This window comes from Olea europaea, unplaced genomic scaffold (genome assembly GCF_002742605.1).
Source record: "Olea europaea var. sylvestris unplaced genomic scaffold, O_europaea_v1 scaffold699, whole genome shotgun sequence".
NCBI classification, from domain to species: Eukaryota; Viridiplantae; Streptophyta; class Magnoliopsida; order Lamiales; family Oleaceae; genus Olea; species Olea europaea.
The window spans coordinates 140,667-154,364 of NW_019265383.1; the positions used below are offsets into that span (position 1 = coordinate 140,667).

Sequence of the window (13,698 nt, forward strand, 5' to 3'; positions counted from 1 at the left end):
TTATACGTAGAGTAGGCAAATCACTTGTCAAAACCTTGTAAATATTGCTTGTGTTCTTGACATCTTTTCTAATAGTCGTGTTAGTATTTGACTCTTTAAAGCTCTACTTGACTTAGACTGTACGTAGAGTAGACAAATCACTTGTCAAAACCTTGTAAATATTGCTTGTGTTCGTAAAGTGACAGTCGTTCAACTATGAATTAATTATAAGTAAATTTGGTGGACGTTATTAATTTTCCATCACACCCACGTTGTTGGGCCATCTTTGCGAAGAATATCGTGTAATATTAGCTGTCGAACTATGTATTTTTCTCTTGTATTATAGGTATCCAATCTCTTTTTGTTGTATTCTTCCTCTTGAAGTGGAGTTAAATTTTGTCTTTAGCAACAACCAATACACCGTCCACTATACTTTAATTGACAATCGATATGCCACTTTATGAAATAATTTACTATCGCATTCATTTTGAAAATTACTGTTACACTCGATTTTGTGTTCCACAACAAATTAATTTTTTTTCGATTTTAAAGCTTTTTAGAAAAAAAATTGACTATCCTTTCAGGAGAAGACGTTGAACAGTTAAGCCATATAATGGAAAATATTTTAATGTTTCTTTCTTCTATAATTTTTATCGAAGCAATTCAGTCTAGTTTTGTTATGCGAAGACATCGCTTTTTCTTTTTTCTGACTTTTCTAATGAAAGTAGGGGTGTTAACAAGTTGTGCCGAGCCAAGTCTAGTCAAGACGAGTCAGCTCACAAGCCGAACTCGAGCTCGGCTCGAACTTTTTTAAGTTGAGTTTTTTTTGGTTTGAACCGAATCGAGCAAAAGCTTGGCTAAAAAATCGAGGCTCGGCTCAAGAATTCGGCTCGAATTTTTTGCCTCCTTCATAGCTGCCTCAACAGGTAGCTTTATAGCCGCCCATATATATTTATAATTTTTTTTATGTCATTTTTTTTTTTTTTTTAAAACCAGTTGGCCCAAGCTCAAGCCGACTTCCCAAAATGTGGCTCGGTGCCTTCGAGCCACAAGCCGGCTGGTTCGAGCTTTTCACGGACGGAGCCATGGGCTGCACGAGTCGTCAAACCAAATCTACATCCCTAAATGAAAGAAACAAACATGAAACGAATTTTCATATAATTAACTCTAATCATCAAACAATTATTACAGAATTGTCATTTTGCTTTAGGATAACCTTCATCTGTTTGCAGTTTTTATCTGCAAAAAGTACAATTCATCTTAACATCAAACACTCACACTACAACTCTGTGAAAGTTGATACTTCACTGTATTTCCGATCCATATTCCGGTGTTCTTGTTGTTTCCTAGCGGTATATACGCCGGACAGCTGACGTGGAGGTGGTATCGGCCAGTGACAAGCGACCCAACTTTCCATTTCACGCGGCTATCAATTTTGATGACCATCTGTATGCCCCCATTAGTCTGGTCCTGGCTCAGGGCCAAGCCATTGAACGGCGCCACCGGCACGTTATCTCCATGGACAAAAGGGGACCATAGGTTCACGTCCTTGTGGCCCTGGTACACCGGCGGGATGGCGGTGAAAGAAGTGATTTGCTGGTTGTGATAGGTGGCGTAGACATCCATTTTGTCGTAGTAAATGCCAATTTTGTCGTTCGGGTTCCGGGAGTAGATGCTCACCTGTATGGTGGCGGAGATGATGTTTGGGGTGGCTGCCGACACGTTGAGGTTGAAGATGGTGGCATCTTGGAGGACGAAACGGGGTTTCTTGGGCTGGAGAATGGCGTACACGAGGAGAATGATCACTAAGAGGATGAAGCCGAAGATGAGAAGCCAGGAGATACACCGCCGGATGAGCTTTCGCCTCTTGCTTTTCTGGCTGAAAGACTTTTCTGCCATGCTTCCGGCGGCGGTAAGGGGTGGAGCTTTTATTGGAGGGTTGGGGAGGATTTTTTTTCTAAGAGAAAATGGACTGGAATGCGATGCGGATTGGGTACCTTTATATGCGAAATTATGAAGTAAATACCTATACTTGTTGTTCACTACCATTTACATATTGACGAGGTGATAATTATTTTTTTATTTGATTGGTGAAGTTTTGATTCAAGAATCTTGTTACATGTACGTCAAAAATTTAAATAATAGATTATATAATGCCACGTGATACTCTAACATTTGTCAGTTTAAAATATAATCAATTTTTTTATACAATCTTTTCCGTCCACATCATATTATGTAATTCATTATGTACATGTAGTAAAATCCTTTATTCAATCAAATCTTGTCACAGCATTCGTAGGTAAATAAATTTGTAAGTTATGATGTACCTATAACACAACCAAAATTATGAACAACAATCTTCACTTCATACTACTTAATTAATAATTATTAATAAATAATAACCGGGAATGAACTTCGAAGTACATACTGGCAATAATTTCCATTATCATAGTGTTATGGACATATTTAGTTCTCATATATCTCCATTTTTTAAAACTTGTTTTTAATCATACATTTAATAAGACTCAGAACTTTTATTCACTTTTAATCGGACTCTTCATTTATTTTATTTTAATTATTATTATTATTATTATTATTATTATTATTATTATTATTATTATTATTATTATTATTATTTATTTATTTATTTAATTTTTTATTTATTATTATTAATTTTTTTTTTTAGATTTCGTTTGATTCTTTCCCATGCAATATGAGGCATTTTTAAAGTTGGTAATGAGAAGAAGAAATGAGGAATTTGGGGTGAGGGATTTAGGAGGGTTTCGGAAGGTATAAAATAGAATAATAAAGTTTTGGGGAAGAAGATAAAGTGGGGCAGGTTGAAAAATAAATTTTAAAGATTTGGGATTGTGGATGGTACGCATAAAAAATTGGGTAAATTTTGTAAAAGAGTATAAAGTTGGGGTATTGAAATTGCAATTATTTCTTTTAATTTTGGCATTTTTTTTACTGTTTATAATGACAAATTTGACGGATCTTAATGGTAGGATTTTGCACAAAAGGTTTCAAACAAGGAGAGTTTCTGCGATTTCCAATAGATAAGGGATATATCGTAAATGGAAACATTTCTAAGGGGTTTTTTGCTATTTATCCTTGGATATAATGAAAGGTTAAGGACTAACTTGTCAATTGATCAATAAGTTGATTACCATTTTTGTAATATTTCTATATATGTTAATCTCCCATGTGAGAAAAATATCTGAAATTGTATAATTTCATTATTATTAACATATTATATTTTTAGTATTTACTTATCCTCTATTTGAACTCCATTATAATTGAATTTTGGAGAAAATATACTTTGAAAATGAAGTTTTGAAGAATGTGTGGTCATAAAAAAAAAAAAAAAATTGAATATACTTATAATATTATTATAGTGAAGAGTGTGTTGTTGAAAATAAAAAAAAATAAATTTTTTTTTTTTCTCTTTAAATGGAGCCTAAATAACTTAATATACATGTTTATTTCGATATTAAATATTTTATCGCAACGTAAGGTGCGTGATGTATAGAATTTTATCGCCCCCGTTTGGTCTCCATTAAATTCTATTTCATTACATTTCATTTTTTCTTCCGTATTTTCAACCACACAATCTTTTATAAAATTATAATTACACATAAATTGAAAAAATTTCCTTGTTTTTTAATTATTTATTTTTTTTAAAAAATATTGTTCCTTCCATTTTCATTTTCAGAAAATGGGGATCAAATGGGACTAAATTTTGGTGATAATGCAAGTGAAATCTAAGAAAATGATGTGTGTGGACCACAATTGTTTTGAAAGGGTGAAGTGATTGGATTCTCTTCAAAACCCGTTTTAGGACGTTAGATGACTATTTTGGTCAATGCGCATGGCATGATATTTTTAGATTTTCTTTAAAATTCGTAAAAATGTTAATTTAACGGTGATCAAATCCCAAGAAACTTTCTTAGCATCTTAAGCCATGTTTGGTAATTATTTTTTTTAAACTTGTTTTTACATACTTATTTTTAATTATGCATTCTCATAATAAAATATTCTTTATATAATTTTTAAATTTTTTCACTTTTTAATTACGCGTTCTCAAAGAATTATTATGCAAAAACTTACTCTTCTAAAAAATAGCACCTCAAACGGGGCCTAATTTATTTTATGATGATCCAAGTTCATGAACCATGACCGTCGGTCCAAGTAAATAGGGGCCCACATAAGTAAGAAGCCAAGGATATTCAGTACTTCACCGGATCCCAAAGAGGGCCTCTGACAAGAGAACTGTTACTTTTGTTACTTTTCCTAAAATTGCCCCTATAATATCATCCTTGTAGTTTGAGAAACCTATGACCTACAAGTAGCTAAAATGCACATGGACTTGTTTGGGACTTGGGAGCGATTTTTTCTTTCAAAAAATTGATTTTTTGACTATTATTTCATTATTTCAGCCGTCATATTTGACTTCTTCTCTCACAGGTGGACTCCATTTTTCTCCTAACGATCAAAAAATCAATTCTCAAAATCATTCCCAAACAGGCTCCATATATCTTAATCAACCGTGCCACACAAACATCAGGTTTGACATCGATGATGATCACATACGCACACATCCATGTGAATGCACGATCATCGGTACGATCATTCTCGTGAGTTGTTTGGCTTTATCTATCTTAATTTAAATAATTACTCCTATTTGGACTATTTTTTTATTTAATTTAACTTTATTTTTGTTTAAATTCATTTATCATATAACAGATTCACAATCTTATCAATTTTTAATCATATAATTCATTTTTATTAAAATTTGATTTTTAGCCAAACCAAATATGACTAACAAATTTGAGTTGAAAGAGAGAAAAATCTCTTTAGAATGGGTGCTTTACATTTTCACTATTAAAGTATCACTTAGGGCCTATTTGATTTGCCCAATTTTTCATGGAAAACATTTTTTGTTTTTCACCTTTTCAGTTTGTTTGATTGCAAAATTTTCTTGGCAATTCCATTTCCATCTCTTCCTCCACACCTGTGTAATTTCCTTGATTTTGTGGAAAATCAATTCCCACACCAAACCCATGGGAATCGGTTTTCCAGCCACATTTTTTTTTTTTTTTTTGGCAATTGGAACGAATTTTATCCACAATTGAAAAAAAAATTATATCCCTTTAATTGACAATTTTCATAGAAAATAAAGTCAAACGAACTCCAAAAGATCTAAAATTTCAACATTTTCAGGTAAAAAATTATATCAATCAAACACATTTAATTGACAATTCCAGAAAAACAAATTCTAGGCAATTTAATTTCTTGGACTTCGTTTTCTTTCCACCAAAATTTCATTCTTGTAATCAAACGGACCCTTAGTTCATGTCAATAGTTCTTTCATGTATATGCTTATGTTGACAAAATAACGTTAAGTTGTTTGGTTCAATTAAAAAAATAGATTAAAATTAAATCAAAATTTATAATTAATTCTAACTACATATTTCATAAGATTTAAATCTTTTTCAACCACACATTTTCATCAACTGTTATCAAAATCTACTAAAATTTAATTTTTTATCTCAATCAAACCTGTACATGAATAACTTTGATACAAACTTTTTGTTGATAAAAGTACAAATTCACTAAAGTTCGTGAATTGATACGTCAATCCCTTCTGTTGATTGTTTACCTTTCTTTGATAGTAAACAAATTAACTAAAGCTAGCCAATTATGCAACTGAACGTTGAGCATATCTGTGTTAAGTGCTTCGACTCGAGCCGCTCGTCTCACTCATCATCGATCTCGGCTGACTTAGCAAACAAGCTCATTCTCACAAATGGAACAAGTCAATCACGAAATTGAGTCACTTCAAGAAATTTCAGAATCGTCCCTTTGTGGGCGACTCATGCGGACTCGCTAACCACTCGTGACTCTTTTTTCTTATTTTTATTTTATTTTTCAGATAAAAAATAGAGTCGTATACTTTTCACTCTCGAGGTATAATGAAGACATGAATTTGTGAAAATTCCATTTTGTCAAATGAATTATAAAGTAATAAAAACCCTCCCTTTTTTTGAACTTGAGACTATCTACAACACCTAAGTGGAATAAAATTGTACACGGATCAATTTTTCGTGCATTGTTTATTTTTCAAATATAACAAAAGAAATGTCAATATACAACAATAGATATAAAACTTAGTTTACCTAAGAAAATTCGTGAAAGTTATAATTATTGAAAATCTTCAGCAATTACGCTTATTGTTTTCTTTTGTATCTAGTAGTTTTCATTTTGCTAGTTTTTCAAGCACATTAGAGTCGCATATATATTTTATATATCTTCTTTCAATCAACTTCTTTTATTTGGTAGAATCCTACTAAATGCAACCTCCGATTCTACAATTGATATTAGGGACGTTAGTAGATCACATGTTATCAAATATAATATCAGATATTATTTTTCATTTGTTCGTCATTGTTGAAGAAGATCAAAATTTTATCTCTTCTCTATTTAACATAATAAGATTATAGTGTGAAAAACATCTAGCCAATTCAAAAGAAATCTCATTTTCTATATTACTAGTACTAAAAGAAAAATGAGGAGATGATGAAATTTCTGTAATAATCGTAATTAAATAGGTTCATACATCGTATTCAATACATGACAAAGCCATAGAAGGTGACGACGTTGTATCATTCTCTCTACCTATTTGGCTACATATTGAGAATATAAATTACACAGAAAATATAAGGCTTAGTTTGATATTGACGTGCTTTTGAGAATTCATCTTTTGTTGTGCTATAGAAATAATTGATAAATGAAAGTTGAAATTACAGAAATAATTAAAATAAAGGAAATTATTATAAAATTATAATGCTAAAGAGATTAGCATAATATATTAACGAGATTGTAGAAAATTTTAAAATATGACGAAGATGATTTATACCCATCCCTATTTGTAGACTTGAATTCCAAAAATAAAAAAAAATTCAAATTTAAAAATTTGCCTTGAAACCCTGCATTTTGCATGGCTGCACAACTGGACAAACTGGTGAATTCTCATTCAAGTTAGCTTACTCGGTTTGTAAGCCAACTCGTACAATGATTTCACTGCTCAGCTTGTGCTCACGGCTCACTTGAACGCGAGCCAGTGAATGACTCATCACACTTAACATCCTTAATTGAGCATTTTCTTGTAGGTTTAATGACAAAATTTACAACCCATACACGTAGTCATTATTTTTCATTTTTTATTTCTCAATAATATTGATTAATTGTGTGGAGGTTTGGTGCATTTCAAAAATACACAATCCTTAAAGTAAGATACAATTTGTCGAAAGGAGACGGATATGATGACTATTGATTGAAGAGAAATTATTGCAACCAAAAAGTTTGAAGTTGAAAAGTAGGGCAAAAAGGACATGAAAAAGAAAGAAAAGGGTCCAAAATTACAAAATCTAGTGTAATGATGCAAAGACAAAAATAAAGGGCCTTTTCTTTTTGAAAGATTATATTTGTAATATCTCGAAAAAATGGTAAAATCAAACTTCAAATTTCAAGCATCCACTTAATTGCACAAATGTGTGACTTTATATATAATGACTGAACAGGTTGTCCATCCACTACACAACCTGTTTCAAGTCCTGCCCTACTCGAGGCCAGGCCTAAGCATGCCAAGTCAGCTAGAACGTAGGTAACTCGATCCATTTGACACCCTTGACTAGAAATCCATACTTGAATAATTCTTGATTACGGATCCTTCTCGTGATGTGGGGTCGTGTGATCAGATCGGACTAGCACAAATCAACAATTTAACAAATTTACTGAGCTACTATACAATGTAAATGTAAACAAATCATGCAACTAGCTCAACTAAATAAACTCATTAGGGCCCGACTACCCATCTGGATTCGAGACAAAATCGTGTCTGATCACGGCGAACTATTGATGAGTAGACATGTAAGACCTTTCCAATCAAGCTTAAGGCATTCTTTCAAGTCATCAAAATATAAGTACGCGTTGATACACTTTTTATATCCTATTGATGAAGAGAATTGGAGATTCAAGGCTTGCTTTTCAATGAATGATAATTGACTGTACTATCAAGCCAAGTATTCTATGAATCCAGGGCTTTAAACTTTTGCGTTTCCTAGCTCGTTCTTGGCATTCGATCTGCAAAAATAGAAAGACATATATAGGTTAGGAATGTTACATTCACAATGGGACCAGACATTATTGAACAGGTTTATAGACATATATTTGACACGAATACGTTCTTTAATCGCATAAAGTAATGTTCAAGATACTAAACATGAATAGTAATAAATCATCAAACTTACAAGGCTATCGCGTAAAAAGTATGCACTCATTGGGAAAATCTTCTGTCAATTTTCCTTCACCAGTTGGCGAAAAGCTAACTTGCAAATTTTTGCAGATAACTTTCAAACTTGCCTTTTTCCAAAGCGTATTAGACTTATACTGGGCCTTCAAAAACAGTCTCAAGCTGAAAGTTACGATGCCAGTGCTTCGATCCTGAACAATACTTGGGAACACCCTGGCGTGTAATTTCTCTTGATTCGATGGATCTGTTGTCACAAGGAAACTCATACCAAGTGTCTGTTTTGTCTCTACTTGAAAAGGCTGCAAAAGAGAGATTGCCAACATATCTTCTTCATAGAAGATTGAAGATACAACATGCTGAAACTGAACTTTGAAAGCTTCGTTCTGATTCTTGACAGTAATATTCGCGTACCAGCTCGCTATTAGGGACGAGTTAGTTACGTTAAAATTTGGCACGGTCAATGAAACCATGTGGAAATCTGGCTGGTCTGTGCCAAACAGGAGAAAAATGACTATGCTCAACATGCACATTCCAAAAGTTAAAACAATCAACAGGTAGATCATTGCATGACCGATCGAAGTAGTCCTACTCGGTTCGGGTACCAAAGGCTTATAGGTTTGCTGATAATAGTATTCATCAAATGATTGGGGATAAGGATTTGGATTAACAGAATTTGCATAACCTTTATTATGATGATATCCAATATTTGGTTGAGGGTATCTCATTGCAATCTTTGATTGATCATGTGATGGAGATGCCACTGTTTCCATCCTCTTTTCAATTCCAATAGGGAAGAACAAAAATCAAGATGAATTTATCATGATAATCAAAACCAGATATAAATTGGCTGATCTTGTTCTATAATGGATTAAAGAAAAAGGATAAAGTGGAGGGATGTAGCCAAAGAAGTGCAAATGATAAAAATAAAAAAATTTGAGCGCATTCAATCAAACACCTGGTGTGCAAGAATTAAAGGCCGACCATTTTTCAATAGATTGGTCTAATTTTAGGATAAATTGAGAGATGAGCAGCGAAACCATGAATGAATCACCTGCTGCAAAACCATCCCTTTGTAAGGCCAGCTGCATTGCTGCTCCTTTAATTCAGGTGGGATATGCACCTCACATGTTATTTGAAAGATTATGCACTTAATTGGATTTCTATTCTTATTAAATTATATGTAAATTTAATTGAGCGATTAGATACTAAATTTATGTAAATTATGTCAATTACATAATAAAACTTCATCTTAGATACAATATGTGTGAAAAAAGCCTATTTGAAATTTAATTAGAGTTGATTCGAAGCAATGGAGAATTCAAAACATCTCCAAAATACTCACTACAAAGAGCATATTATGTATAATGGAGAGCATGGCTAAAATTTAAGGAGTATCTATTTTATTTTTTTAAAAATTATTTTTTTTTCTCAATTTTTTATTGTTTTAGTTTTAGATGTCATATTCAACCAATTAAAAAATATGATTTAAATAATTTAAGAAAAAAAATAAATAAATAAATAAATAAATAAAAATAAATAAATAAATAAATTGAGGGCGTTCAATCAAACACCTGGTGTGCAAGAATTAAAGGCCGACCATTTTTCAATGGATTGGTCTAATTTTAGGATAAATTGAGAGACGAGCAGCGAAACCATGAATAAATCACCTGCTGCAAAACCATCCCTTTGTAACGCCAGCTGCATTGCTGCTCCTTTAATTCAGGTGGGATATGCACTTCACATGTTATTTGAAAGATTATGCACTTAATTGGATTTCTATCCTTATTAAATTATAAGTAAATTTAAATGAGCTATTAGCTACTAAATTTATGTAAATTATGTCAATTACATAATAAAACTTCATCTTAGATACAATAAGTGTGAAAAAAGCCTATTTGAAATTTAATTAGAGTTGATTCGAAGCAATGGAGAATTCAAAACATCTCCAAAATACTCACTACAAAGACATTATGTATAATGGAGAGCATGGCTAAAATTTAAGGAGTATCTATTTTATTTTTTTAAAAATTATTTTTTTTTTCTCAATTTTTTATTGTTTTAGTTTTAGATGTCATATTCAACCAATTAAAAAATATGATTTAAATAATTTAAGAAATGGAGCATTAAAAATTGTAGATTATTAAATTCAAAGCTAGCAGGGTTTCAACCTGAGCGTGATATAGATGCTTCAAGGTCAATTTTATCATTATAAAAATTCAACTCTCTTTCTTAAAAAAAAAAAAAAAAAAAAAAAAAAAATAATAATAATAATAATAATAATTGAAATTGAAAACGTCTCTTAGAGTCCATTTTAAGCATTGACCTTCTAAAATAAAGAGTATCTGGTATTATAGAATTTATTGGAGATAATTTTATAGTTAAAATAGGGAGGTCGTGTATAATTTGTACTAACATCAACTTTTACACTATTCATATCTTTAAGATAAACTTATTAGTCACTTATAAAACACAGTAGGCTGTGGCATGGTAGCCTCAGATCTAAACCTTGTCTATTTTTTATTTTTTATCATTTTGTTGTCTAAATAGCGTCGATAGACCATCATAGTTTGTTGCATGCTAGAATAATATTGATCCAAAAAGTTGGGATTGAGTTGATTTAGATCTCACTCACTAACTTTGAATTGATAATCCTCATCAACGATAACTCTCGACTAGGTTTGACAAATGTGCATGTTAAACATTTTACACGATTAAAGCAATGAGATAAAGAAAATTACTTGGGCAATTCACTTTTTGTATCCTAAAAGGTGTATTGGTAGGATTTCATCGAGACTATTACAATTTTTGACATAGAAGGTTGGTTTTGAACTTTGAGGGGATTAAATCCAAGAATTGATTCAAAGAGAAAGTAACAATGATTAGCATATCAAGATACACATTTGATGACTAAAATCTAAATCTATTCTCCGCACAACTAGGAAAGTGCCTACCCTAAAGTAACAATGGACCAATTCATATTTTCCCTTTCACAGTTACCTAATCTGAAAAATGAATCTAAGTAGTAGTCCAACAAACACTGTCTATACAATATTACATTGCACTATTGTAATTTTTTTCAATCTTACTACTATCGAGTATTATCTAGTGTACGTTATCAAGGGTCATAGAAAACCCGACTTTATTCAAGAGGGAAATTACTGGAAAAGCATCTGGCGAAATGTTTTAATCGGCAGTGAACCGCGTTCTGAATCAAATACTCACCGGGTTATTTTTTGGCGGATTTCCGGAACTTGATCCACGCACTTACTGCCAGATCATCTATTGGCAGGGCAGTCGGGCCTCCAGTCGTTTTGAGTCCACTTGTTACCGGTTCATTTACGAAGGGTTGATCAGTGTTCTTATTTTCTTTTGAATCCATGTTCAAGATCGGTCTTGCCGTTATTGCCTGATTATCCTTCGTCGGAACCCTTCGCTTATGTGGCGGATCAGCTTTCAATACCTCCGAAAACAAGCGTGGCTCCGGTTCTTTGCGCTGGCTATTTACTGTTGGTTCTCGTTTTGTTATACAAAACAGATTTTCCATAAATGACTTGCTAAACCAGATGAACAATTGCAAAACAGTAAAAATAGAATATTATTTCCAGAAAATGAATTGCACAGAATAAAAAAACAGAAGCATAAAAAAGTTCAGAATTCAGAATGAGGATGATCGAGGAGAGAACTAGGCTCTCTGTCTTTTTTATTCTGTGCAATTCGGAACTAACAATTTTTCAACCACACATTTCATTAACTTTTATCAAAATCTAATTTCAATCTCCATCAAAAGGGGACTAAGTATTTATTATTGAAAATAATATGCATAGACATATTTTAATTTTCTTACTTCTTTTTTCTTCATTTCGTGCATTCATATACATATGAGCATGTTTGGCTTAAGGAAAATTCTTGTTACACATTACCATTTACATAATTTCTCAAGAATTGATGTGTCAAAAAAAATGAAAAAACATTTATTTTTATTTATTTGATAAAATTTTGACTTAATCAAATATTGTCGCATCATCTATAACCAATTAAATTGTGTGTACGCGTAGAACAAACCGTTGACTTAAGCCTAACAAATAGTAAATTTATTTTAACTAATTTCTAACCATAAATATATAAAGTTAGTTTACATTTTTTTTTTTAGTGCAACTTGCAAATACCTTTTTGAAAAGTTAATTCTTATCTTACTAATAAAGGTCTTGTTTTGATATTATGATTTTTTCACAAATAAAATAATTTTCACGTGAACTCAATACTTTTCTCTTTTTTAACCATACATTCACATATTCTTAAAAATAAAATTGCCTTTCACAAAATTACTTCTCAAGAAATCTAAATCAAACAAGGGCTACAATACATTACATATTTTTAACTTCCAAAAATAAATAATTAGCGTAATAGAGTTTTCATTATGAAACTTTTCATGATATCATAATTAAAAAAATTAATTAACTTCAGAGAGAGGGGGGGGGGGAGAGAGAGAGAGAGAGAGAGAAACGTCTATATGAATTTTTCACATTTCACAATTTCTATTTTCTACCTTCTATTTGATAGAAATTAAAATTTAGATTTTAATTATACGATATAATTAAAAAGTTAATGCGATATATTTTTAAAAATTAAGACAGAGTCTCTTAGAGTTCATTTTAAGCATTGACCTTCAAAATAAAAAGTATCTTGAATTATAGAATTTATTGGAGATGCTTTTATAGTTAAAATAGTGGAGTCATATTTTTGTAGTAACATCAATTTTTACATATTCATATCTTTGAATAAACTTATTAGCACTTATAATCTCTGATCAAATTTTAATTTTAATTACACATTAGAAACTACTATTTAATAATTATTCACACATTTTTTTGATCAACTACTTTTTGCATTCTTAGTAAATTATAAGTAATTAAACGGTGTTAATAGGCTATATAAAAGTGGCGTTTTGACTTATTTAATCTTTTTATTATTGTTCTCCAAGTCCTCCTTTTTACTTGTGTGTGTATAAAACACACTAGGCTGTGACATGGTAGCCTTAGAACTAAACCTTTTTTTTTTTAACACCATTTTTTGTTGTCTAAGTAGTGTCAATCGATAGACCTTTATAGTTTGTTGCATGCTAGACTAATATTGATTCAAGAAGTCGAGATTGAGTCAATTTAGATCTCACTGTACTAACTTTGAATTGATAATTAATCCCCGTCGATGATAACTTTCGAGGTTTGCCAAATGTGCATGTTAAACTTTTTACATGATAGATGCAATGAGATAAAGAAAATTACTTGGACAATTCACTTTGGCTACAAAAAGGAATATTGGTAGGATTTCATCAAGGCTTACAATTTTTGACATAGAAGATTAGTTTTGAACTTTGAAGGGATTAAAACCAAGAATTGATTCAAAGA

At 31.5% G+C, this 13,698-nt stretch overlaps 2 protein-coding genes across 2 annotated transcripts; both read right to left on the minus strand.

The window, feature by feature from the left end:
• Positions 1 to 1,110: 1,110 nt before the first annotated feature.
• On the minus strand, positions 1,111 to 2,043 carry LOC111390628 (NDR1/HIN1-like protein 1). The gene has a single exon (XM_023015693.1). It carries the CDS (start codon positions 2,026 to 2,028, stop codon positions 1,246 to 1,248), a length of 783 nt encoding a protein of 260 aa, XP_022871461.1. The 5' UTR covers positions 2,029 to 2,043; the 3' UTR covers positions 1,111 to 1,245.
• A 5,423-nt stretch (positions 2,044 to 7,466) lies between these two features.
• On the minus strand, positions 7,467 to 9,174 carry LOC111390630. The gene is made up of 2 exons (XM_023015694.1): positions 8,292 to 9,174; positions 7,467 to 8,124 (listed from the first exon to the last, which is right to left on the minus strand). The coding sequence occupies exon 1, from the start codon at positions 9,061 to 9,063 to the stop codon at positions 8,296 to 8,298; it is 768 nt and encodes a 255-aa protein (XP_022871462.1). The 5' UTR covers positions 9,064 to 9,174; the 3' UTR covers positions 7,467 to 8,124; positions 8,292 to 8,295.
• Positions 9,175 to 13,698: the final 4,524 nt, after the last annotated feature.